Source organism: Zea mays, chromosome 8 (genome assembly GCF_902167145.1).
Source record: "Zea mays cultivar B73 chromosome 8, Zm-B73-REFERENCE-NAM-5.0, whole genome shotgun sequence".
Taxonomy (NCBI): domain Eukaryota; kingdom Viridiplantae; phylum Streptophyta; class Magnoliopsida; order Poales; family Poaceae; genus Zea; species Zea mays.
The window spans coordinates 180,039,960-180,067,457 of NC_050103.1; the positions used below are offsets into that span (position 1 = coordinate 180,039,960).

Sequence of the window (27,498 nt, forward strand, 5' to 3'; positions counted from 1 at the left end):
ACCAAAAATAACATGACATCGCAACCAAGTTTTAATATCCACAAGGTAAAATATATGGCTAGTCATTCTTAATATGAGGGATCAAATTAATGCAGTGCAATAAATAAGTTTAATTTGTGGGCTAGCTTGATTGTCACTTGTCTTATTTCCAAAGTAGACACTACTCATAAAGTCTTGAGCTTCGGGTTTACAACAACTGAAACTATATTACTCACAGACGAATCTCATGTCTCCATAACTTGAAAGTGATATTTGAAACACATATGTGCAACTCGCGTTTTAACGCAAGAAGCATCCAACACAAACATCTGCATGATAACTTGTGAAGCTAGTGGTGGTGTGACACATAGGAGGTACGTTAACTTGAGTTGCCATTTCATTTTGATAACTGGGATTCTATTTAGTGTATATATTGCAATGCACTGGGGTTCTATTTAGTGTGTGGATAACTATGTGCATTTTAATGATTTTCTGAAGAAAAAATTAATAATATACAAAATAGCCTCATAAATTCATGAAATTTTATGGAAGCGCAAAATATGTCAAATATATAATCCTCACAAATGTTTGGACTATAAAATTCATAATATGTCATTATTTATTTCATTTTCACTTCCGCTTGTTGCGTGAGTTATATGTGAAATCACTCTATGTATTTAGGTTTTAATATAATCAATACTTCAGTGGGGACTTGAGGTTATCTTCTTATGGAATGTTTATTAGTCTTGATGACTTTTTTGTAATTTTTGGTCGACACTATAATATCTTATGAATTTAATTGTATTTTGACGATTTTCTGGTGAAAGAAATTAATAATACATAAAATTCCTTAGAAATTTTTGAACTTTTACGGAGGCGCTACATACGTCTACATATAATCCTTAAAAATATCTGGACAATAGAATATAGAAGATGTCAACGTTTCTTCAATTTAACTTCTACTTGTTGTGTGAGTTACACGTGAAATCACTCTAAGTATTCAAATGTTAGAATAGTCAATGCTTTATCATTTTCATGTGGGGAATTGTGAGAGCACCTAGAGGGGGTGAATAGGTGATCCTTTAAAATTCAAGACTAAACAACACAAACTTGGTTTATGAAATGTTAGTGAAGTCAAAACCAAGGTGCTAAGACTAGAGAGGGAGAGAACGAGAAGAGACAACTTCTTCACTTAGTTGCTCTTTACAAGATGAGTATTAAACTTAGAGCAATTATAAAGTGAGTAGAAGTAGAGAGAATCGCACAAGAATAAAGACAAGTGACACGACGATTTTTATCCCATGGTTTGGCCAAGTGGAACACTTGCCTAGCCCACGTTGTGGCGTCCCAACAGACGAGGGTTGCACTCAACCCCTTTCAAGTGATCCAATGATCTACTTGAATATCACGGTTCTTTTTTATCTCAAGTTTATCCCCTTGTGAGGAATCTCCACACTTTGGAGTCTCTCACACCTTACACAAAAGATCTCGAATAAGCACGGGAGTAAGGAGGGAATAGAAACACACACACACAAAAGCGAGAGTCGCAACACTAACACGCACACAAGACGAGAGTGAGCACACGAAAGCAGCACAATGGAGTTACAACTCAGAAAAATGCTCAAATCTCTAGCACAGTGAATCGAATGCGCGAATGCGAGGTCTCGGCGTCTTAGGATTTTCAAGAGGTGTTTGGTGTACTGCTCCACGCGCTAGAGGTCCCTTTTATAGCCCCAAGGCAGCTAGGAGCCGTTGGAGCTCCATTTGGTAGGCAATAGTTGTCTTCTGTCCGTGGGCGCACTGGACAGTCCGGTGCCCTAGCGGACAATGAATAGTCGCGATTTCTTTCCCTTTTTGACGAAGCCGACCGTTGCAGCCACCGACCCTCGTGCCACACTGGACAGTCCGGTGCGACCTGGTGACCGTTGACGCTGGCCATGCGTCGCCCACTGATTCCGCGCTGATTACATTGCCGACCGTTGGTGCAAGCGCTGCTGGCTCACCGGACAATCCTATGAATTTTAGCCGCATCGCTTGAAAACAGCGAGTTCGTCGAGCGCTCCATCCTGGGCACCAGACACTGTTCGGTGCACACCGGACAGGCTGGTGCAAGTCTGGTTGGGCACTGTCAACCTTCTCCAATTCAATCTCATTTGTTTTGACAAGGTTCCTAGTACTTAAAGGAATATGTTAGTACGTAAAACAATTCACTAAGGCTAGAGACATATCTTGATTATTGATTTACATCTCTTTAACACTTTAGCACATATTCACTAAAATAATATGAGATGGGCATCTAATCACCAAAACATTTATAGAAATGGCCCAATGGCACATTTCCCTTTCAACTTGAGGTTATCTTATAGAATGTTTATTAGTATTGATAACTTATTTGTAATTTTCGGTCGCCACAAGATTTTTTTACGCATTTAATTGTATTTTGACTATTTTCTACAGAGAGAAAATAATAATACACAAATAGCCTCAAAAATTTACTAACTTTTATAAAGGCACAACATATATACACATATAATTCTAAAAAATATTTGAACTCAAAAAGTGGCTAAATGATTACAACAACTGTGATACGTGAGGGATGATGTCTTACATGGTATCCGACAAAAAAATTGTTATCGACGTTATTGTGCCCGACTAGTTCCGTATTCCACACACGATTATCCATATTTGCATTTGAAAACATCTGTATTTGTATTCCTATCCGAAGAAGCTATACATATTTGAATTCGAATCAAAATAAAAATATGAAAACAAATATGATTTCAGTGATATTCGTCCGTATTCGATTCGATTACATCCTTATTGTACATTTATTGTACGTCAGTTTCTGGACGACGTTCTTTAAACGTTTTCCTATAGTAAAATCTCGCATCGTGCATGAACTTTCAGAACGACTATTTCATCTCTCTTGGTATATTTTTAAATACACCCTCTTCACTTCCCTAGCGTGTTGATTTGCATGCAAGTGGTTGTTTCACGTCTTAGATAAAAGTTGTAGTGGGCCTTCATTTCACGTATGGGATCTTTAGCCTTAACAAAAAATCGTATTCATTTGAAGTTACTACTAATTATAGAGACGGTATGTTTTCATTTCTTATAAAAACACCTAGTCGGTGTGCATGGCTACATGCATGTATGGAGATCTATAAATTATAAAACATCCCGCATGGACGATCTCCTAGAATCATATAAGAAGCCATAAATCTTGACAAAATAACTAGAGAATCGTGGGAACCTACTCCATACAAGTAAAAATATGAAAATGGAAGCTTAAGGATCATGCACTCTCTCGAGATGGAACCCTAATTAATCATCGAATGTATTAACAAATTTCAAAAATACATTAGGGATGGCGTCATCTTACCTCCAAGCTGATTTCAAGTGTAAAATCTTCCCAGTTTTTTTTTCTTTTACAAAACTTCGTCTTCAAGCTCAAGAATAGCGTCTCTACGTTTGTCTCGGAAGCGACTGATGAAAAAAGGTACTCCCCCCCCCTCCGACTTTTTTTTACAAAATTTGACCGGATCATCTTATTCATTTTTAAATAAATAGAAAACTTAAAGCCACACTTAAAGTATATTATATGCTAAATTATATCAGAGTAAAAATTAATAATAATTATGAAATTTTTGAATAAAATAATCCGATCAAAATTGGTCTAAAAGGTCAAACGAATTATAATAAATTGAAACAGATGAAGTACCTTTTATGGAGTTTTTCATCTCAATTCACTAAGGCCCCTGTTTGGATCCATGAAATTGAATTTCATTCTAATAAATGTAGACATAGATCAATTAAGCTAATATAGTATTATCAGAATATATTTGTATACAATTGTTGGTCATACGGAGAAGATATTTATGTGCTATATTTCTGCTATAGATGAGCGAGCCGAAGAGCGTGTCATAAATTGCATATTAGAATCATAGAGACATAAAATCAATTTTCACACTCTCATCTTATAAATTTTAGATACACTTATATCTAAACTTTGAAAAGTGGTTGAACATTAAATTCCAAACAAATAACCTACTATATTAAATAAATTTTAATTCCTACAAAATAGAGGGATCCAAACGGCCCCTGAGTGAACTGTTCTTTCAAATTTTTATTCAGCCATGATTTCCTTATGACATTCATCTCTAGAAATATGGGTTTGTAGAATTGACAAAAGTGGGCAAGGACAATTTAGCTTGCAGTACAACAGTTTGTAAGTTACTAATTAGTTCATGATCCTTCCATTGAGTAACTGACGACCTCCTAAAATTAGAAGAGAAAAAAGTGAAGAAATCCTCAAACACGGGTTGGTAGGTTAAGAACTTCCCTCCCAACCATTCAGAGTTTCTCTCTTCTAGAATTAGCAAATAGGACTCCTAACACCTCCTAGCCTCAGATCCCACCCAACATATCAAACCCCAACCTATCTTGCCAATGGCGGTCATCCACCATCTCAACCGCTACTCAGAGGGACACTGTCTCGGCCCGGCCAATTGCCCGGCCGGACCTTCGCCCATGATCACAGGGAGAACATCCTTTGCTTCCCATGGCCATGAAGAAGAACCAAGACTCCCAGTTGGTCATGGGCCGGTACAGGCTGGGCCAACTCCTCGGCAGCGGCAACTTCGCTAAGGTGTACAAGGCCCATAAGGTGGCCACCGGCGAGGCTGTGGCCGTCAAGGTGCTGGACAAGGATGCTGTGCACCGCTCCGGCATGGCGGAGAAGGTGAAGACCGAGGTCGACGTGATGCGGCGCGTGCGCCACCCGAACGTCGTCCGCCTCCACGAGATGATGGCCACGCGGTCCAAGATCTACTTCGTCATGGAATACGCCAGCGGCGGGGAGCTCTTCGCGCGCCTCGCCCAGAGCACGCGGTTCCCGGAGCCCGTGGCGCGCCGCTACTTCCAGCAGCTGATGACGGCCGTCGAGTTCTGCCACAGCCGCGGCGTGTACCACCGCGACCTCAAGCCTGAGAACCTCCTCCTTGACGCGCGCGGCGACCTCAAGGTCTCCGACTTTGGGCTCAGCGCGCTGCAGGACGGCCGTGGCGGCCGCCAGCTGCGCGGTGACGGCCTCCTGCACACCGCGTGCGGCACGCCGGCGTATGTCGCCCCCGAGGTTACGAGGACCTGATGATACGACATACGTGCATGTGTTCATGCCATGCCTCTCTTCAATTAGTCGAACAGGATGACAACAAAAGTGTGACACGTTTTCACTATTACTATTATATATAATCAGGTTCTCTTGAAGACTGGCTACGACGGCGCCAAGGCGGACATCTGGTCATGTGGCGTGATCCTCTTCGTGCTCCTGGCAGGCTACCTCCCGTTCAACGACACCAACCTGATACTGGTGTACCGGAAGATCACACAGAGCAACTACAAGTGCCCACCGTGGTTCTCTGTCGAGGCGCGCAAGCTCCTCGCCAGGCTGCTAGACCCCAACCCCAGGACTAGGATCACCATCTCAAAGGTCACGGCAAATCCATGGTTCCAGAAAGGACTCTGCCCTCTCACCACCGACAAGCCCCTCGACTTGTGGGAGACCTCCGAGGTGCTCGGCAAGGAAAAAGCCTGCAGGTGCCGCCACCACCAGCGCGACGACGCCGACGCCGACGCCGACGCCGACGACGAGGAGAACACCAGGAAGAGGAAGCGGTCGAAGGTGACGGTGTCTTCACCACCGACCGTTGCCGTGAGGCCTTCGAGCATGAACGCCTTTGACATCATCTCCCGATCGAGCGGGCTGGACCTGTCCAAGATGTTTGACGAGGAGCACAGGTCAGAGGCACGGTTCTCTTCCAGAGAATCCACGGCGGCGATCATGTCCAAGCTGGAGGAGATCGCTGAGACGCGGAATCTCGACATCAAGCTAAACAAGAGGGGCAGGGTCGAGATGGAGGGCGGTCAGTACTGTCGGAGAGGCACGCTTGTCATCGAGGCAGAGATCTTCGAGGTGGCGCCATCGGTGCGCGTGGTGGAGATGAGGAAGATTGGCGGTGACTCGCCCGAGTTCCGAGAGTTCTACAGGCAGGAACTGAAGCCATCGTTAGGTGACATTGTATGGTCGTGGCAGGGCAGTGATTCGCCTCCTACTCCCTTGCTGCCGCCGGCGCTGAGGCAGGCAACCAACCAACGTCCATGATTTCCTCTGCATAAAAAAATTTGCAGTGGAATTTTGGCACTTATGGTTCACTAAAAACATGATGTTAAACATATTGTTACTATTAAGGGTGGCTGGCAAATGATTTGTCACTGTCATAGGGACGCTGTACTAGTAGCATAACATTTGTGATAATATATCATCACGGGCTCATAATAGATATGACAATGAAAATGATTTTTATTGATGATTCGTGACACAAACCGAAGGCAAAAACCAGGGCATTTTTTCCAACCAGGGCTTGTTCGGTTGCACAGAGATTATAGGGGATTGAAGAGAATTAAATTCCTTCCGAAAAGATTTAATTCCTCTCAATCTCTTTCGATCTCTCCCAAAGCGAGCAAGGTCTGATTCATATTGTCGGTGTTTCGAACCTCGCTCCGAAAAATAAATTTATTGTGCGCGTTCCGGGCTCCAGACGGTGTATGCGGTGGACGCAAGATATATATTGGTTCGGTTCGAACGTTCCTACTTCCATTCATCGGCGGCTTACTTTATCGGCACCATTGATGATCAAAGCTCGTAGTAGATGTTACAAGCGGGCGAGACAAGTAGGAGAGGCTCCCAAGTCTCTTAACGTGGTGAAGATGGTTACACAGTGGAGTCATAGCTAAGTCTTGGCTTAGCGAATGGGCTCTAGCCTCTGGGTCCTCGTACGTGATTCCTCCTCCTATCCGTCGGTCCTTGGAGCCCGTTCTTGTGCCCATCTGTGTCTTCGGCATCCAAGACTCTAAGAGCTTTCAACCTCGGGCCGACCTCCTCTTTTAGGCCAAGGAGGGGGTCAGCCAACAGTGGCTTCCTTATGAAGGAGCCATCGAGCGATGGTAAATTCGAGTGTTCTACCACGAGATAGATCCACACATGCTCGTGGACCCTAGGGCCACCTGGCAGTCTCGTATTCTTTATGGCAGACGACGCGGCAGCATGGGACTCGAGCGCTGTCATTCGTGCTATGCCGAACTCTGGCCTTCGTAGCCTGGGGATCGGCGCGGTTCGTCGTGTTGCACCCTGCCAGAGGTCTGCGCACTCAGACCTAATCCTAGTAGGTCATGAGTGTGTCGCAGGTTGGGGGGTGTGTGGGCCATAAACGCTCCGTAGTTCAAGGGGTTCGTAGGTCATGAGTGCTCTATGGTCCGAGGGACTCGTAGGATATGAATGGGAGGCGGATCGATGCCTCCATAGTGGCTTGGCGTCAAGCGTAGTTAATGTGGTCGGTCACTCGTGACGGGTCAGTCTCAAGCCAAGCGATGGATCCACAAGTGATTTCACTTCGGTACTCCTAGCCCCCTATTAGACTCCGCCACGCGCGACCGTGGGGTCAGTGTCGCGGGGCTAGTCCATGGGCGGGTTCGTCCAGGGTAGATGCTACCTATATCCTCCAGCTGACCGATGGGCCCTAGTTGCCCACGTTTTTCCTCGCGTGTGCTCGCTGACCGATGGGCCCCCAGGGACTGAGGATCTTATCCCGACACATATTCATCCCATAAATCGTTGGTAAAAATGTTCCTACCCCTATATAAGGCACAAGGCATAGCCACCACATTTAAATCTAACTCTATCTTCAATACCCCACCATTGAAGCCCCCTCCTCTCTTAGTCATTGTCCTCTCTCGCCCACTCATGTCGGTCCCTCCATCCCTTGAGCTCCCTTGTTAGTCGCTAGTCCCTTACCACAAATTTCGGTGGAGCTAGCACATTTACGCCAATGGTCAGTTTTGCTCCTAATTAGACTCAAAACACACAAACTAGTCATGAACTAGCAATTAATCAAGCTTCGTGAGGGTATAATACAACTCTTCCTAGCCCGCTGAAGTCACTAGTAAAAAATCATATGCTTAATGTTCCTATAGCTCTTGTTATCGATTTAAATGAAGTTTTGAATTGGTTTAAAGATAATATGTCAAAATTCATTGTCAGTAGTTTGGGTGTGCACTTAATCCTAGTAGTAATACATACCACAAGTCATATCCTTTGTGTTTTGATTTTTTGAATCCTCTTGATGTTCGAAGGGTACTATTTTTTTATAAATTCAGTGACAATGATAATAAATCTATCATGGAGCATGTTAGCATGTTTCATGCTCGGATAGGTGAAGCTACTACCATGGATTTTCTGAATGTGTACCGTTTTCTTGTCCCTTACTGGTATAACTTTTGCGTTGGTTACATCGTTTCTTCCTTGTTCTATTGGTTAATGAGATCAATTAGAAGATAAAATTTACAAGCACTTTTATAATAGAGTCCATGAAATAAGATTGTCACATCTTATGACGGTCAATTTTGTGATGAATTTACCTTTTGATTCTGTTAAATTCTTTAGAGATAACTAATTTTTTATTTGGCAAATTTTAAAAGATATCTAACTGATTTGGCTTTTGATGTTTGTGCTCTAGTATCAAGGGAAAACTTGAGCATTAAGAGTTTCTTAATGTTTATTAATTGTTGGAAAATGTAGTTACGGTTGGATCTCGTTTAAAAGAATCGTGTGCATACTACCATGGATTTTCTAAATGTGTACCGTTTTCTTGTCCCTTACTAGTATAACTTTTGTGTTGGTTACATCGTTTCTTCCTTGTTCTATTGGTTAATGAGATCAATTAGAAGATAAAATGTACAAGCACTTTTATAATAGAGTCCATGAAACAAGATTGTCACATCTTATGACAGTCAATTTTGTGATGAGTTTACCTTTTGATTCTGCTAAATTCTTTAGAGATAACCATTTTTTATTTGGCAAATTTTAAAAGATGTCTAACTGATTTGGCTTTTGATGTTTGTGCTCTAGTATCAAGGGAAAACTTGAGCATTAAGAGTTTCTTAATGTTTATTAATTGTTGGAAAATGTAGTTACGGTTGGATCTCGTTTAAAAGAATCGTGTGCATACTACCATGGATTTTCTGGATGTGTACCATTTTCTTGTCCCTTACTGGTATAACTTTTGCGTTGGTTACATCGTTTCTTCCTTGTTCTATTGGTTAATGAGATCAATTAGAAGATAAAATTTACAAGCACTTTTATAATAGAGTCCATGAAACAAGATTGTCACATCTTTTGATGGTCAATTTTGTGATGAGTTTACCTTTTGATTCTGCTAAATTCTTTAGAGATAACATATTTTTATTTGGCAAATTTTAAGAGATATCTAACTGATTTGGCTTTTGATGTTTGTGCTCTAGTATCAAGGGAAAACTTGAGCATTAAGAGTTTCTTAATGTTTATTAATTGTTGGGAAAATGTAGTTACGATTGAATCTCGTTTAAAAGAATCGTGTGCAGTACATAGATCACACATTTCAAATATGCATACCATATAAAGCTATTTCTATAGCTCGAACGATGAAATTAAAGAGTGCAATGTTGCTGAAATTTGTTTGGCTTTGTCCTTGCCTCGAGCCAACTCACAAGAATCAGCAGGAGGGTTTTAATTTTACTTTGATTGCATCAAATATGACAGAACCTTTGATTAATTACTTAAATTCGGTTATATTAAGTTGTCACGCACTTTGTTTTCACTTAAGTGTTAAAGAGAAGAGCTTATTGCAAATATCACTATTTTTTCATGTTACTAATGATTGTAGTATTTTATCGGCGGATACAATCAACTCTCAACAAGAGATAATTGAGCCTAACTAAAATACAAATTAATAAGGTTTAGTCCCTGACTAATGCGCTTGAAAAAGGAAAACATGCGGCTTTGATTCGTCTACAGGAGTACAGGTCGATACAAGTGAAGTCAAGAATGTGGTTAGGAGCGAACAACGAGATACACCCAAAATTGAGAAGTTTTGGAGACAAAAATAAGAACGGTGAGAACAAGCGTACAATGACACAAACACAAACGATTAGTAAAAGCATCCTGACATGCCTTGTATTTTAAAATGTATCAAGAGGTAAGTTTAAAAACACATGAGACGTATTTTGATGAAGAAACGTTTGTAGTACAGTTCTCTAAATGTAGATATAGTATCACCTATATAATCCACATAAAATGAGCTGTATATTAAGATGTTCTAGTAAGTCACATACAAGACGTTGTTAGGTTGTATGAAGGCCAGTGTTTGGAGAATTGCTTGTACGTGCCCTAATCAAACGAGTGTTAGACATTTCGAAATGCTTAATGACTCATGCATCTCGTGACATGATGGTCCCATGCTGATTTGGTCGCACGTGTCATGGATGCCGCGCCGGACCATTTTTTATCTGCTCGCTTCTCTGCGCAGCCACAGTGGCTGCAGGCTGCAGCTGCAGCTGCAGCTGCAAGATTTGTGCAGGAAGATAACTGCGCCGGAAGCGGCTGCTCCCACCCACTGGGACTGCGCCACTGCGGGCTCACGTGCCGCTGCCCGCAACCGCCCTGCCCCGCGTGCGCCACCCACCGTACCCTCCCAGCGTACGCAAGGGCCGCGACACAAATAGCGGTTCCTCCATCCCGGACCTTGTCCATGCACCATCACTCAGAATGTCCAGACCTGCGCGCTTCCAGCGTACCAGCACCGCGCCTACAGAAGATCGCGTGATCCGCGCCAGGGGTCCGCATGTCATGTCACCGGATTGACCGTAGCGTGTCGACGGGTACATGACACTTGGCCTCGAGACAACGCCGCTGAGCGACCAGCTAGTACATTGCAGCAGATCAAACATTGTTTTAGGTTATCCACACTTAGGCAATCCTATAAATTTTTACTTAAAAGGAATATTATATCTTGATCAGCAAGATTCTCTACTCTATCCCACAATCTTTCACAATCATATTCATCTTAAATCTCTACTCTATATCAACTACTATATATTATATTATTTTATTTTCACAATCTTGCGAGCCTCACATGGTGTCCACTTCCGGCCTCACCTCATGTCTTATCTCTGGACTATCCAATAGCATGGAATGGACGGGGTAAATAAGGTTTCCAACCTCACTCTAGACTTTGCAGTACCAGATAGGGTGTGCGGTTGCGAGACTTTTTTACTGGATGCGCAACTACATGTGTGTATTGTTATCTTTATAGTTCTCGCAGATAGCCTTATGTCGTAGACACAATGTTTATAGGTTGAAGTTTAAAATAATAGGTGAAGATAAACAAATGGTTAGAGATAGCCTAAAGACTTGTTTCAGAACAAGGGTAATGGAGGGAATTGAGGGGCCTAAAATCCTCCATTATTCAATCCGGTGCAGATAGCCTTATGTCGTAGACACAATGTTTATATGTTGAAGCTTAAAATAATAGATGAAGATAAATAAATGGTTAGAGATAGCCTAAAGGCTTGTTTCAGAACAAGGGTAATGGAGGGGATTGAGGGGCCTAAAAGCCTCCATTATTCAATTTTAAATAGTGAGGGATTCTAGCCCCCTCAATCTCGTCCGGTACATTCCACTTGCTCCCAGACAAACCCTAAACATTACTTCTCTATATCCTCCAGCAATAATATGTTCAGTGACGAACCTATAGGTTGAAGGGAGACTAAGCAAGAATTAAAAGGAATTCACATTTTTTTATATCAAGCTATAGGCAAATGCATGAAACCATGGCATGACCAACTTTATAGAAACTATCTCTCCCAATCTTTGTGCCGGAGCTCGGGCATGTGCCCAGAGTCGCCGGACCCTAGGACCGCTACTGAATATGTCCTCTAAGAGCATCTCCAAGAGAGGCTCTAAACATGGTCCTATTTTAAATATAGGGCTCAAAACTATAAAACATCCTTCCAACAACGGTCCTATTTTATAAAATTTCATCAAATAGTTATAGGGCTCGGTCTCTCGGGTCCTAAATATAGTACCCATATACTAGAGCCCTATCCTCATTTTCACTTAATCTCCAACCATTTATTTCCTAATATCATGATTTATTTCCTAAATAGCATTATTTAAGGCCTGATTATTGGAGTAAACATTTCTTTTGAGACCCTAAATATTTTAAAAATGGTCCTATTTCAAATTTTAGGACTCTATTTTAGGGTTTGTTATTGGAGATGCTCTAAATCATCTTTATAAATATAGACATAGATAAATATATACTCAATTTAGGGGTGCATTTGCGCCCCTAAAAATAGTAAACAAAATTTTATTTTATATGCACTCATCACATAATAATGATATGTTGTTTATGCACCAAAAAGGTAGTTAAACCTATTTTAAATTGGCTCTAACTTTGCCACTAAATATAGAGAACTCATTTTTCCATCTTTTTATTCTCATATTTTGAATAATAAATTGATTAAAATTAAAATATATATAACATATTTGAGAAGCCGCAAGGTACTCATTCTTGGAACAGGACAAGAAACCTTAGCTGGAAGCTGAAGCCTAATATCGGCAAATCTGAGCAGCATGAGGGTGTTTTGTCCCCTCATCCTGGGGAGGGAACTCAACCAGGTAACCCTTCTGTCTCCCCTGTACCTTTGAAGAAAGATCTAGATCTTGTTCGCCCTGCGTTCTGTCAGAAATGTGGTGTCGAAGGACATCATGCCAGAAATTGCTTTAACGCTTTGTGGTGTGATATTTGCCGTAAGGAGACACATGTTACTTCTCGCTGTGTTCTTCCTAAGCAAAACAAACCCACCATGCCCATTGTTGGTTTGGCTGCTGATGGATTAGGGTTTTATCTGTCTCATTTCGCTAAACCTTTGACCAAAAAACCAAAAAGGGTTTTTATCGGTCTGGTTAAAGTGATTGAGGGATTAGTCTCGGCTGAAGATCTTGAGAGAGATTTCGGTTTTCACTTCCCATGGAATAAGATGTGGAAAGCTACTAAGTGCCATTCAGGGTTTCTGATGCAGTTTCCCTCTCAAGAACGTCTTGAGGAAATGATAAGCTTCCCGGAGCTTAAAATGAAGATGTCTGGGGCCAAGATTGTTGTTGTGCCTTGGAGTTCTAGGGCCAAACCTAAATCTAGACTTCATACTGTGTGGGTTATTGCTGAAAATGTCCCTGAGGAATTACAGAACTACCAGTCTATCTGTGAAATTGGTTCAATGATTGGTGCAGTGGAGGAAGTTGACCTCATGTCTTTAGATTCTGATGATATTGTGAGATTTAAAATTCACATTAAAAGTGTGGCTATGATTCCTCTTGTGGTGGAAGTGGGAGTCAAGCCTTTTCTTTATGATATCTTCTTTAGAATTGAATCTATTTGTGATGAAGGATGGAATGATGATTCAGTGAATTTGGGTAAGAGAGCTTCTATTCAAATCCATGGGTCCAGTGACCCACTGTTTGATAAATCTGGGAAAAAACCAAAGAATTTGGATGATGTTACCCTCGAAGATGACCCTAATCCTAACCTCAAAATTGGGGAGTCTTCTTCTCAAGGCAAAGAGTTTGCCAAAATGTCTGACCCTAACCTTGTGCCTTCTAAAGACATGTCTGATGAAGAGCAGAAACTTGATAACCTTTCTGATGAGAAAGTGGATTTTGATCCAAATGAAGATGATTTGCTTAGCTCTCAAGAACTTGAAGAATTTGCTAAAGATATGGAGGAAGATCAAACTGATTTTCAATCTAAAATTGGTGTTATGATCTCGACCCCCCCCCCAATGACGAGATTGTTCATGATGGGAAAAACAAAAAGCCTCTGGACTTGCCCACTAACACGGGTGATGGCGTCAGAAAAAGCTCTAGGTTGGAGAAGAATGATGATGTGAAGGTGGCCGACAAAGCGATATCCAGAGCTGAAGCCAAAGATGCCTTCCTCAATAAAGGTATGTGTTCTAACTCCTTTTCTTTGCTTGATTCTAATAATGATGATTTGATAGATTTAGCTAATAAACTTGGAGTTTCTTTGGGTCCTTCTGACTCTGATGTTATTGATAATTTGGAGTTGATCAAAGATCTGGAACGTTCCAGAAAAATTTTGGCCTTCCAAGCTTGCAAAAAAAAATAATACCTCAACTATGGAGGTCCCCTCCCTTGTTGATCACAAAGCTATGGATAGTAGTGTCCATGATGATTCAGACCTAAACATTGATCAGGACTTACTTGATGTGATGGTCTTAAGAAAAGGAAGGAAAATTAAACATCGGAAAAAAACGATTAAAAAAAAGGCTTCCCCAAAAAGTAGAGGTTCATCTACGAAAAAATGGGAGCCTGATTGTTCTGACCTCCCTCCTGATCCGTTTTAAATCATGAGAGGCCTTATATGGAACTGTCAGGGTTTGGGTCGCAACACTAAATTTGATTTCCTGAGAGAAATCATTAGGGAGGAGAAAATTGATTTCGTTGGTTTACAAGAAACTAAAAAAGACCATTTTAATGACTCTCTTCTGTCCTCGCTTGCTGGTAGCAAGCTTTTTGCCTGGTTCTCCTCTCCTCCTAATGGGAGATCGGGAGGTCTTTTAGTGGGTTTTAATTCTGAGGTGTTTGATGTCAGAGAATTTGAAGCTGGTGAATTCTTGACTCGCTCCCTTGTCCTCCACAGAGAAAAAAATTTTATCTAGAATTTCGTTAACGTTTATGGGGCTGCTCAAAATGAGCACAAATCTCGTTTTCTCAGTGAACTATCTACAGTTTGTTCGAGAAGTCAGGTCCCTATGCTTATTGGTGGAGATTTCAATATTCTCAGAAAAGCTGATGAAAAAAATAAACCAGGTACCCTCAGCAAGTGGAGTTTTCTGTTTAATAGTATCATAGATCATCATGGTCTAGTGGAATTTGAGCTGAAAAACAGACTATATACGTGGTCTAACAACCGCAACGATCCTACTTTTGAAAAACTTGACAGATTTTTGGCCAGTCCTGACTGGGATCTTGCTTATAATAATATTAGTGTTGTTGGGTTAAATAGATCCTTCTCGGATCATGTTCCCCTTTGCCTTCAATCTGATACCCTCCCCATGGTGCGTAAGGACTTTCGTTATGAGCTGTGCTGGAATGTTAGACCTGATTTTCACAAATTAGTGGAAAATGTTTGGTCTCTCCCTGTTGGTGTGTCCAATAGTCTGGATGTTTGGAAGTTGAAACTGAAACGTCTGCGGCAGAAGCTTAAAGGTTGGAACAACAATATTGTGGGTCATTACAAAAGCTGAAGAAAAACTTGATTGAAAAAATTGATATTCTTGATAAAGCTAGTGAGACTTCAGGCTTATCTGATGCTGACAGATATTTGAAACTGGATTTGGAATCTAACCTCAGGAAGATTGTTAATGAGGAAAACATTAGCCTAAGACAGAAAGCTAGGGATAAATTCTTATTAGAGGGTGATGAGAATTCTAAGTATTTTCATTTGCTGGCCAAACACAAAAAAAGGAAACTGAAAATTGTGACTCTTTCTCATGGTGATATTGTGGCTCATGATGATCATGGCATTAATCAGTTGGCGACTTCCTTTTACAGAGATCTCTTTGGCCCTTCCCAAGGATCGAATATTTCTTTGTCTAATTTGGACATGAAACAGCTCGAGGAGGGTGATAGAAATCTTCTGACCGGTCCTTTTTCCTTGGAAGAGATCAAAGATGTGGTGTTTGCCCTGAAACACAATAGTGCTCCGGGCCCCGATGGCTTCCCTTCTGAATTTTTTCAGGAGTTTTGGGATGTGATCAAAGGTGATTTGTTTAATCTCTTTAAAGCTTTTCATGATGGTTCTCTCAACGTTGAGAGACTAAATTTTGGTATTGTCACCCTTATCCCAAAGGTCCCTGATGCGACTGATATAAAAGCTTTTCGCCCTATTTGCTTGCTTAATGTTTGTTACAAAATCATCACCAAAGTTCTTACTAATAGATTGGCCCGATGCATTACCTCTGTGATTAGTGACCTTCAATACGGGTTTATTAAAGGGAGATATATTATGGATGGTGTTCTTTCTTTGCATGAGATTATTCGTGAAGTTAAACGGAGGAAACAAAATGGGGTTATTTTCAAAGTCGATTTTGAAAAAGCTTATGACAAGGTTAATTGGAATTTTCTTCATAATATGATGATGAAAAAAGGCTTTGGAGATAAGTGGAGTGATTGGGTTTTGAAGACTGTGAAAGGTGGTAAAGTTGCTATCCGAACTAATGATGTGGTTGGGCCCTACTTTAAAACTCATAAAGGTGTACACCAAGGTGATCCTTTCTCCCCTCTCCTTTTTAATGTGGCTGCTGATGGTCTTGCTTGTCTGATTCAAAAAGCCAAGGATGAAGGTATTATCAAAGGTCTTATTCCTCATATTATTCCTGGTGGCTGCTGTTGTCTTCAATATGCAGATGACACCATTTTTCTGTTTCAAGATGATTTGGAAAATGCTAGAAATTTGAAGTTTATTCTCTGTATCTTTGAACAGATATCTGGCCTTAAAATTAATTTTCATAAAAGTGAAATTATCTGTTTGGAAAATGCTTGCAACAGAGAACATATGTATGCTGACATCTTCACCTGTCCTCCCAGTGGTCTCCCTATGAAATATTTAGGGGTACCAATTGACAACAAAAAATTGTGCAAATCTTTGTGGGATCCCATAGTTGGAAAGATTGAGAACAAACTGGGTTCCTGGCAAGGTCGGTTTCTTAGTTTGGGAGGTCGGTTAGTCCTGATCAACAACAGCCTCACCAATGTTCCCTTGTATATGCTCTCCCTGTATAAATGCCCCAAAGTTGTGTTGAAAAAATGGATATCTTCAGGAAAAGATTATTATGGCAGGGAGGTCATGATCAGAAAAAATACCATTTGGCTGCTTGGAATTTAGTCTGCTCTCCCAAAAATATGGGTGGTCTTGGTGTTTTGGATTTGCAAAAAATGAATGAAGCTTTGTTGGCTAAATGGATTTGGAGACTAGAAAATACTAGTGGTTTGTGGCAATCCATTGTTAAAAGTAAATACATTAAAAATAAACCTATTATTTCTGTGAAGAATAGACCTTCAGATTCTCATTTCTGGAAAGGTATTCTCTCGGATCGAGACAAATATTATAATTACTGTAAAAAAATATTGGTGATGGAAAGAGTTCCAGTTTTTGGAAAAACATTTGGTGTGGTAATGTGAAGTTGGCTGACAAGTACCCTAACTTGTTTGAGGTTGCTTATGACAAAGATATCACTGTTCATAAGGTTGTCTCCTCCAACTTTCAGATGCTGACTTTCAGAAGGAGACTTATTGGTGTTTTAGGTGAGGCCTATAGTGACCTTATGGATCATTGTAGCCAGGCCTTGCTTTCTGAAAATGATGATTCTTCTAATTGGTTGTTGGGTTGCAAAGGTTATTCGGTAAAATCCTTTTACAAAATGTTAAAAAATTCCATGATTGAGGTTCCTTTGAATTTTATGTGGAAAACCAGACTTCCACACAAGATTAAAGTGTTTTTATGGTTGGTCAGAAATAATAAGATTCTGACAAAGGATAATTTGGTTAAAAGGCACTGGCATGGAAATCTGGATTGTAACTTTTGTGGATTATTAGAATCCATAGATCACTTATTTTTTCATTGCCCGGTGGCCAGATTTATTTGGAGAATTATCCAAATTGCATTCAAACTGTCTTCTACTCCCAAAGACACTGCTGACCTCTTCGGTCCATGGATTAATAGTTTCCATAAATCTGAAAAGAAACTGATCCTCTTTGGATGTGGTGCTGTTATTTGGGCTATATGGCGTACTCGTAATGATTGCTGCTTCAATGCTAGGTTGATTGATGATCCGTCTAATGTGATTTTCTCCTGCTGTTATTGGATTGATGCTTGGTCTATTCGATAGACAAAGAAGGGGAAAAGACTGGTGGAACAAGGAAGCCGCAGAATCCGAAAGATAACAAGTGATATCTACAACAAGGCCCATGGTTGGAAGCCGGTTGACAGGCGTCTCCAGTGACATTTTGCTGCTGATTATGCATCTTTTTGCTTCTGGATGTATTCAGCTTATCTGCTTTTGGTAGATAAAAACTAGCTCTTTAGTTGTTTCTGGTGATGCGAGGGTCCTGGCTACTTTTGGGATCTGTCCTTAGTAGATCTTCATTGATGTCTGTTAAACTGTCGGATTTCTTCTGGTCTGTTGTGTTCCTTCAGTTGGATTTTATAACTCTGTGTAGCTGATAATGTGGTAGGCTTATCGGCTTGTGGTTGTTGGATATGTCGGGGATTTTGTAAGAACTGTGTTTGGTTTCTATTTCTTAATGAAATAGGGGGTTTCCCATTGTCAAAATATATATATATAATTGAGAGAAAAATATATTTCTAGTAAAGAATAAGACATTATGATATCATTGGAGAAAGGTAAGTGTCGGCGTTTCGAACCCGGGGGGGTCCCTGGACCGACGAGTAAATTATCGCCGCGTGCCCCAGCCCAGATGGGTCGGCGCGAGACGGAGCGCGAAGGGGGGAAGGAGCCGGAGGGAGACGGGCGTGAGAGGTGAAATCTCACGGCCTTCGTGCTTGTCCCGCGCCCAGGTCGGGTGCGCTTGCAGTAGGGGGTTACAAGCGTCCACACGGGAGGGAGCGAGCGGCCTCACGCGAGCGCCGTCCCGTCCTTCCACGCGCGGCCAACCCTCGTAAGAGGGCCCTGGATCTTCCTTTTATAGGCGTAAGGAAAGGATTCAGGTGTACAATGGGGGTGTAGCAGTGTGCTAACGTGTCTAGCGGAGGAGAGCTAGCGCCCTGAGTACATGCCATCGTGGCAGCCGGAGAGGTTTTGGCACCGGGTTCGTGTGATGTCGTGGTCGTCGGAGGAGCGCCGGAGCCTGGTGGAAGGACAGCTGTCGGGGCTGTCGAGTCCTTGCTGACGTCCTCTTGCTTCCGTAAGGGGGCTGAGAGCCGCCGTCGTCATAGAGCGTGCGGGGCGCCATCATTACTCGTATAGCGGAGCGAGCCAGATGGGACGCCGGTCTTGTTCCCCGTAGCCTGAGTCAGCTTGGGGTAGGGTAATGATGGCGCCTCCTGTGACGTGGTCAGTTCGAGCCCTGGGTTGGGCGAGGTGGAGGCTCCTCCGAGGTCGAGGTCGAGTCTGTCTTCCGAGGCCGAGGTCGAGTCCGAGCCCCTGGGTCGGGCGAGGCGGAGACCGTCAGCTGAGGCCAGGGCTGAGTCCGAGCCCTGAGCGGAGTTTCCCATGGCGCCTAGGGCTGGACTTGGCTGCTGTCAGCCTCACTCTGTCGAGTGGCACAACAGTCAGAGCGGCGCAGGCGGCGCTGTCCTCTTGTCAGGCCGGTCAGTGGAGCGGCGAAGTGACTACGGTCACTTCGGCTCTGTCAACTGGAGGGCGCGCGTCAGGATAAAGGTGTTAGGCCACCTTTGCATTAAATGCCCCTGCGATTTGGTCGGTTGATGTGGCGATTTGGCCAAGGTTGCTTCTTGGTGAAGACTGGGTCTCGGGCGAGCCGAAGGTGTGTCCGTTGCTGGAGGGGGTCCTCGGGCGAGACGTAGATCCTCCGGGGTCGGCTGCCCTTGCCCGAGGCTGGGCTCGGGCGAGGCGTGATCGCGTCCCTCGAACGGACCGATCCTTGACTTAATCGCACTCATCAGGCCTTTGCAGCTTCGTGCTGATGGGGGTTACCAGCTGAGATTTAGGAGCCTTGAGGGTACCCCTAATTATGGTCCCCGATAGTAGCCCCCGAGCCTCGAAGGGAGTGTTAATACTCGCTTGGAGGCTTTTGTCGCACTTTTTTGCAAGGGGACCAGCCTTTCTCGGTTGCGTTTTGTTCCGGTGGGTGCGCGCGAGCGCACCCGCCGGTGTAGCCCCGAGGCCTTGAGGAGTGGTTTGACTCCTTCGAGGTCTTAATGCATTTCGCAATGTTTCGGCCGGTCTGGTCGTTCCCTCATGCGAGCTGGTCGTAGCCCGGGTGCACGGTCGGGTCCCAAGTTCTCGGGCTGGTATGTTGACGCTGTCAACGGTTTGGCCGGAGCCAGGTTTGTGAGAGCAGCCCCCGAGCCTCTACACAGGGCGAGAGGACGGTCAAGGACAAACTCGACTTTTTTACATACGCCCCTGCGTCGCCTTTCCGCAAGGAGGAGGGGGGAAAGCGCCATGTTGCCCTTGGAGGGCGCCGAACATGGTGTCTCCAGTGAGCTGCTGACGGGTAATCCGAGTGGACGCCCGTGCCCCATTTGTTAGGGGTCGGCTAGAGGCCCGGAGGTGCGCTCCAAAAGTACCTGCGGGTGATCTGCTGGACCCGGTCCCCTTTCGACGGGGTCCGAGGGCTCGATGCCTCCCTCTGATGGGATTCCGTTACAAGATCGTTCCCGCTGGTCTAGGAAAATGTCCTAGGGTACCTCGGGAGCGTAGCCCGAGCCTTGGTTATGTATCGAACGTACCCAGGGTCATCCCTCGCTCTGTGTCTGAGGCAGTTGTGAACCCTTCGAGGGCCAGCCTACGAACCCCTGATCAGTAGTAGGCGCGGAGCCCGAGTGGCCTGATGCGGTCGTTGAACCCTTCCGAGGGGCTGGCCTTCGAACCTCTGACCAGTAGTGGGCGCGGAGCCCAAGCGCTATGAGGCGGCTGTTGAACCCCTCCGAGGGGCCAGCCTTCGAACCTCTGATCAGTAGGGGGGCTCGGGGCCCGTTTCCTTCGCGGAGAAGGATCCCTTTTCGGGGTATCCCCCTTTCCCGGTCCCTGTTGTCAGAGAGAGAAAGAGGAAAAAAGGGAAAGAATACGAAATCGAGATGACGTAGCGCACCTTTTTGACGCGGACATTATGGCGAAGGTGAAGCGTCGCTCGCTTCTCCTACCAAAGGCGCCGCCTGTCCCGCCGCGGAGTTAATGCGACGGGGCGAGTGGTTCACGGGGCAGCCGTTGCGCGTGCGCGAGCCGTTCGGGGAACGGAACACGGGCGCGTCGTCTTCACGCCGTGAGAGAGGGTTCTCTCGCTGTCCCACGAGGTGACGTGAGCTTGGCCGACGACATGACCGCTGCTTCGGCCCGCCTGCCACCGCCATTACTGCCGGCCCATTTTTGGCCGCATCGACCGTCGCGCCTTCCCCGCGGCCGACAAGCCCGTGATCGATGCGCCTGGCTGGCACTGTCGTGTCACGCGCAGGGTTGCCTCGAGTCGCGGTACTGGATCCGCAGTCGAGGAGGCGCGGTAGTGGTGCGAGTGGTGGTGCAGTTGCTCGCACGTAGCAACCGGCGCGCCGGTTGCATGACGTGTGGGCCTGGGCCTCCATGCTGGGCGCGTTGGAGTCGAAGGGGTGCGCCCACTTGGCGCGGTTGCATGCCGACTGCCTGGATGTCCACCCTTTCACCCGCAGGTCTGGGCGAAAGTGGAGGAACGCTCGTAACCGCTGGGCAGTTGCATGCACCGCGCGCGGCGGTTTGGCTTCTTCTGCTCTGGGGCAGCCTGCATGACGTGTGGGACCCAGCCCCCGCGCCGTAGGGGGAGGACCTTGGAGTGTGTTGGAGAAGACTCAGCCCGCGAGGGCCGGGGACGCAAGTAGGGAGAGTTGCCTTTAAAAGGAGGGTGACCCCCTTGAAAGGCGACCATGTCTTCGTGCTCCCTTATGCATCGTGCCTTTCCACCTTCCGAGCCCCCGGATGGGGAACACCCGCAATCCTTCCGCCTTGTCGTTGGAGGAACGCAACTTCGTGGAAGTTGGTACCTTTCAGTCATCGTTCGGCTTCAAGGATTTTCATCATGCAGCCCGGCTGCACCCCCTCGCCGGTGGTCACCCAAGACGGTGACCTCCAGTTCGATGGCGGGGAAAAGCAAACCGGACTGCGGCCTCTGCCCCTCCCTCAACTTCAAGGATTTTCAATTTTTCATCATCGGTGTTGGGGAGGGGAGTGCGCCGAGCTGGGGTCGATCCCTGCGCGGGCGGCAGCCCGCTCCTTCCCTCAGTGATCGGGGGGAAGGGCGTTCGCCGTTCGTGGCGCTGGCAGCTGCCGCGTGCCTGGCTCTCTGACCCGAGTGGCTTCGGAGCCGCTCCCGGCGCCGCCTTCCACCACGGCAGCTGGAAGAGGTTCCTCCGCCGACGAGATAGCCGGTGCCGCCCACGGACTGACCTCCAACTCTACGGCCTTCTGCCCGTCCTTGCCTCTCGAGTGAGGGCATGGGCGAGGGCCTCATGGCAGCAGCATTCGCCCTGAGGTCATCGCTGCTGCTGTTCGGCCCTCCGGAGCAGAAGTCGTCGTCGCCGCTGCTGTTGGAGCGGGCGACGGTGAGCCATCCGTCGGCCTTCTGTTGCTCCGCAGGCCCCCCCAATCGTGTGGGGTTGTTCGTACCTGCGGAGACGGAACCGAAGTTCCGTTTGTAATGGCACCTTAGATGCCGGTGTTTTGTTCATTGCGGCTGTCGGGGCCTGAACATGTATGTATTTTTGGCGCGGAGCCGTGTTTTTTCCTCATTTCGAGCACTAAGACTCGCCTGTCGGCTATCTGAACCGCTTCATCAAGCGTGAGTTGCCTTGTGCAAAGGTGACGAGTGAGGTATCTGTATCCCGGAGGCGTAGGAGTCCCTCGGCTCGGTCGGCCTTGCTGCCCGAGGCTTCTCTTGCTTAGTCAAATGAACCCTCGACTGCTCTTCGATGAGCCGAAGCCGAAGGTAGCGGTGTGAGCACGGACAGAGGCTGAGTTGGCTCGAAAAGAAGACTTGGTCGGCCAGAGCCTGGCCGGGTCATCCACTGGCGGGACCGACGCCGGAGTTGAGTTGCCGAGGCCACGGGCCGAGCTGATGCCTTCGGGGGACAGCTGGCCGAGGCCTCGGGGTGGCCGGCCGAGCCGTCTGCTCGAGCCGGATTCCTGGAGAAGACCTTGGCGGCGATGGCCCGGGCGTGGTGCTGATGTCGTCCTTCGGGGTGGAGATCCTCCGACCGCGTCACCGTCCGAGGCTAGGTCGGACCTCGCCGAAGGTGTAGTTGACGCCGAGGGTGCTGCTGCTCCCTTCAATTGTCAAGATCCGAGCCTGCAGGATCGGATTATCTTGTAGTGTGTGTTTTCTGTGGCCGCCGAGGCCCAAACACACCATCGTCGTGTTGTAAAGCTGTGTTTCTTTTCCCCTTGTTTTGAGTATCTGGACTTATTTGTCGGTAACAGAATTGTTTGTGCGAGCGAGAGTTACTCTTCATGGAAGGTGATGAGTGAGGTATCCGTATCCCGGAGGCATAGGAATCTCTCGGCTCGGTCAGCCTTGCCGCTTACGCGCACTCTTACTCGTCCATAGGGTTCTGTCACTGACGCAGTCGAGAAGGCCCGAAGAATCGTTTCGGCAGAGGAGCTTTCGAGCGTGAAGACTTGTTCGGTCCGCAGAATCACCTATCCGAGCGCGAGTTACTTATCGCAGAAGGTGATGAGTGAGGTATCCGTATCCCGGAGGCGTAGGAATCCCTCGGCTCGGTCAGCCTTGGCTGCTTACGTGTACTCCGTCGTTTTCAGGATCCACTTTCGAAGTAGTCGGAAAGCACGAAAGACATTCTGGCAGAAAAGATCTTTTTTCGAGGAAAATTTTGACGCAGAGAGGGTTCCCCCCTTTTAGCCCCCGAGGGAGGGTCGGGCTTTGCCGAGGCAAGACTGACCCTTCCTTGATGACTAAACTTTGCGTGGGAACGAGGTATACGAACAACTTGAAAGCATCTTAAGGGTAGAAGCGACGTAGCTGTTGGATGTTCCAAGCGTTGTTGTAGACCTCGCCCTGACCGTTGGCCAGCTTGTACGTTCCGGGCTTCAGAACTTTGGCGATGACGAACGGCCCTTCCCAGGGAGGCGTGAGCTTGTGCCACCCTCGGGTGTTTTGTCGCAGCCGAAGCACCAGGTCGCCCACCTGGAGGTCTCGGGACCGAACCCCTCGGGCGTGGTAGCGTCGCAGGGACTGCTGGTACCGCGCCGAGTGTAGTAAGGCCATGTCCCGAGCCTCTTCTAGCTGGTCCAGTGAGTCTTCTCGATTAGCTTGATTGCTTTGGTCGGCGTAGGCCCTCGTCCTCGGGGAACCGTATTCTAAGTCTGTGGGCAAGATGGCCTCGGCCCCATAGACTAGAAAGAACGGCGTGAAGCCCGTGGCTCGGCTCGGCGTTGTCGTCAGACTCCAGACCACCGAGGGGAGTTCCTTCATCCATCGCTTGCCGAACTTGTTGAGGTCGTTGTAGATCCGCGGCTTGAGTCCTTGCAGGATCATGCCGTTGGCACGCTCTACTTGCCCATTCGTCATGGGGTGAGCCACGACGGCCTAGTCCACCTGGATGTGGTGATCCTCGCAGAAGTCCAGGAACTTTCTGCCGGTGAACTGGGTGCCGTTGTCGGTGATGATGGAGTTCGGGACCCCAAAGCGATGGATGATGTTGGTGAAGAACGCCACCGCCTGTTCGGACCTGATGTTGTTTAGGGGTCGGACCTCGATCCACTTGGAGAATTTGTCGATGGCGACCAACAGGTGCGTGTAGCCCCGGGTGCCTTCTGCAAGGGGCCGACGAGGTCCAGACCCCACACAGCACAAGGCCAGGTGATGGGTATCGTCTGCAGGGCCTGAGCGGGCAGGTGGGTCTGCCTTGCGTAGAACTGACACCCTTCGCAGGTGCGGACAATTCTTGTGGCGTCGACCACCGCCGTCGGCCAGTAGAAACCTTGTCGGAAGGCGTTTCCAACAAGGGCTCGAGGTGCTGCGTGATGACCGTAAGCCCCCGAGTGTATCTCTTGTAGGAGCTCCTGGCCTTCAGCGATGGAAATGCATCGCTGGAGGATGCCTGAGGGGCTGCGGTGGTAGAGTTCGTTCCCGTCTCCCTGCAAGACAAACGACTTGGTGCGCCGCGCCAACCGCCGAGCTTCGGCTCGGTCGAGGGGTAGCTCTCCTCGGTGGAGATATTGCAGGTACGGGGTCTGCCAGTTTCGATTAGGCGTGACCCCGCTCCGCTCCTCCTCGATGCGCAGAGCCTCACCCTCGGGGGTCGAGGGTACCTCGGGTCGAACCAAGGGTGCCTCGGGCCGAGCCGAGGGTGCCTCGAGCTGGGCCGAGGGTGCCTCGGACTGAGCCGAGGGTGCCTCGGACTGGGCCGAGGGTGCCTCGGGCTCGGGCGTGTCGTCGATCTTGACGGAGGGTTGATGCAGGTCTCGGGAGAAGACGTCCGGGGGAACCGTTGTTCGCCCCGAGGCTATTTTAGCCAGCTCGTCCGCAGTCTCGTTGTAGCGCCGGGCGACGTGGTTGAGCTCGAGCTCGTAGAACTTGTCTTCCAGGCGCCGAACCTCATCGCAGTAGGCTTCCATCTTCGGGTCGCGGCAGTGGGAGTTCTTCATGACTTGGTCGATGACGAGCTGCGAGTCACCGCGAGCGTCGAGGCGTCGGACCCCTAGCTCGATGGCGATGCACAACCCGTTGACCAGAGCCTCGTACTCAGCCACATTGTTGGACGCCGGGAAATGGAGGCGTAGCACGTAGCGTAGGTGCTTCCTAAGGGGTGAGATGAAGAGCAGGCCTGCGCCTGCTCCTGTCTTCATCAGCGACCCGTCGAAGAACATGGTCTAGAGTTCCGATTGGATCGGAGCTGTTGGGAGCTAGGTGTCGACCCATTCAGCCACGAAGTCCGCCAAGACCTGGGACTTGATGGCCTTCCGAGGGGCGAACGAGATCGTTTCGCCCATGATTTCCACCGCCCACTTTGCAATTCTACCCGAGGCCTCTCGACACTGGATGATCTCCCCTAGGGGGAAGGATGACACCACAGTTACCGGATGAGACTCGAAGTAGTGTCACAACTTCCGCCACGTCAGGATCACCGCATACAACAACTTCTGAATTTGTGGGTAGCGGATCTTGGTTGCGGATAGTACCTCACTGATGAAGTAGACTAGCCTTTGGACGGGCAATGCATGCCCCTCTTCTCGTCTCTCGACCACAATCGCGGCGCTAACCACCTGAGTGGTCGCGGCGACGTAGATCAAGAGGGCTTCTCCGGCAGCGGGAGGCACCAAGATGGGCGCGTTCGTGAGGAGCGCCTTCAGGTTCCCGAGGGCTTCCTCGGCCTCAGGGGTCCAAGTGAAGCACTCGGCCTTCCTTAAGAGGCGGTACAGAGGCATGCCTCTTTCGCCGAGGCGCGAGATGAAACGGCTCAGAGCCGCAAGGTATCCCGTGACTCTCTGTACGCCTTTCAAGTCCTTGATGGGCCCCATGCTGGTGATGGCTACGATCTTCTCCGGGTTGGCCTCGATGCTCCGCTCGGAGACGATGAACCCCAAGAGCATGCCTCGGGGAACCCCGAAGACACACTTCTCGGGATTGAGCTTCACGCCTTTCGCCTTGAGACATCGGAATGTCACTTGAAGGTCGGAAAGGAGGTCGGAGGCTTTCCTTGTCTTGACTATGATGTCATCGACGTAGGCCTAGACCGTTCAGCCAATGTGATCGCCGAACACATGGTTCATGCACCGTTGGTACGTTGCACCCGCATTCCTCAAACCAAACAACATGGTGACATAGCAGTACATGCCGAAGGGTGTGATGAAAGAAGTCGCGAGCTGGTCGGACTCTTTCATCCTGATCTGGTGATACCCGAGTAGGCATCGAGGAAAGACAGGGTTTCACACCCAGCAGTGGAATCCACGATTTGATCGATGCGAGGCAGAGGGTAGGGAACTTTCGGACATGCTTTGTTTAGACCAGTGTAGTCTACACACATCCGCCATTTCCCTCCTTTCTTTCTCACAAGCACAGGGTTGGCAAGCCATTCGGGATGGAATACCTATTTGATGAACCCTGCCGCCATTAGCTTGTGGATCTCCTCGCCTATGGCTCTGCGCTTTTCTTCGTCGAATCGGCGCAGAGGCTGCTTCACGGGTCGGGCTCCAGCTCGGATATCCAGCGAGTGCTCGGCGACATCCCTCGGTATGCCGGGCATGTCCGAGGGACTCCACGCGAAAACGTTGGCGTTCGCGCGGAGAAAGTCGACGAGCACTGCTTCCTATTTGGGATCGAGCTCGGAGCCGATCCGGATCTGCTTGGAGGCGTCGTTGCTGGGGTCGAGGGGGACGGATTTAACCGTCTCCGCTGGCTCGAAGTTGCCGGCGTGGCGCTTCACGTCTGGCACCTCCTTGGAGAGGCTCTCCAGGTCGGCGATGAGGGCCTTGGATTCGGTAAGGACCTCGGCGTACACCACGCTCTCCACGTCGCATTCGTACGTGTGTCGGTACGTGGGGCCGATGGTGATGACCCCGTTGGGGCCCGACATCTTGAGCTTGAGGTAGGTGTAGTTGGGGACGGCCATGAACTTTGCGTAGCATGGCCTCCCCAGTACTGCGTGGTAGGTTCCTCGGAAACCGACCACCTCGAACGTGAGGGTCTCCCTTCGGAAGTTGGAGGGTGTCCCAAAGCAGACGGGTAGATCGAGCCGTCCGAGGGGCTGGACGTGCTTCCCGGGGATGATCCCGTGGAAGGGCGCAACGCCTGCCCGGACCGAGGACATATCAACACGCAGGAGCCCGAGGGTCTCGGCGTAGATGATGTTGAGGCTGCTACCTCCGTCCATGAGG

The 27,498-nt window shown here is 47.5% G+C and overlaps 1 protein-coding gene across 1 annotated transcript; it reads left to right on the forward strand.

Moving 5' to 3' along the window:
- Positions 1 to 4,392: 4,392 nt before the first annotated feature.
- Positions 4,393 to 6,347, forward strand: LOC103636631 (CBL-interacting protein kinase 30). The gene is made up of 2 exons (XM_008658989.3): positions 4,393 to 5,113; positions 5,237 to 6,347. Exons 1-2 carry the CDS (start codon positions 4,541 to 4,543, stop codon positions 6,140 to 6,142), a joined length of 1,479 nt encoding a protein of 492 aa, XP_008657211.1. The 5' UTR covers positions 4,393 to 4,540; the 3' UTR covers positions 6,143 to 6,347.
- The last annotated feature ends 21,151 nt before the right edge of the window (positions 6,348 to 27,498 follow it).

Excerpts from the sequence above, each read along its gene's own strand:
- LOC103636631 (XM_008658989.3), top strand. The coding sequence starts at position 4,541 with ATGGCCATGAAGAAGAACCAAGACTCCCAGTTGGTCATGGGCCGGTAC. Across the intron at positions 5,114-5,236 it reads CGGCGTATGTCGCCCCCGAG|GTTCTCTTGAAGACTGGCTA; the intron begins GTTACGAGGACC and ends ATATATAATCAG.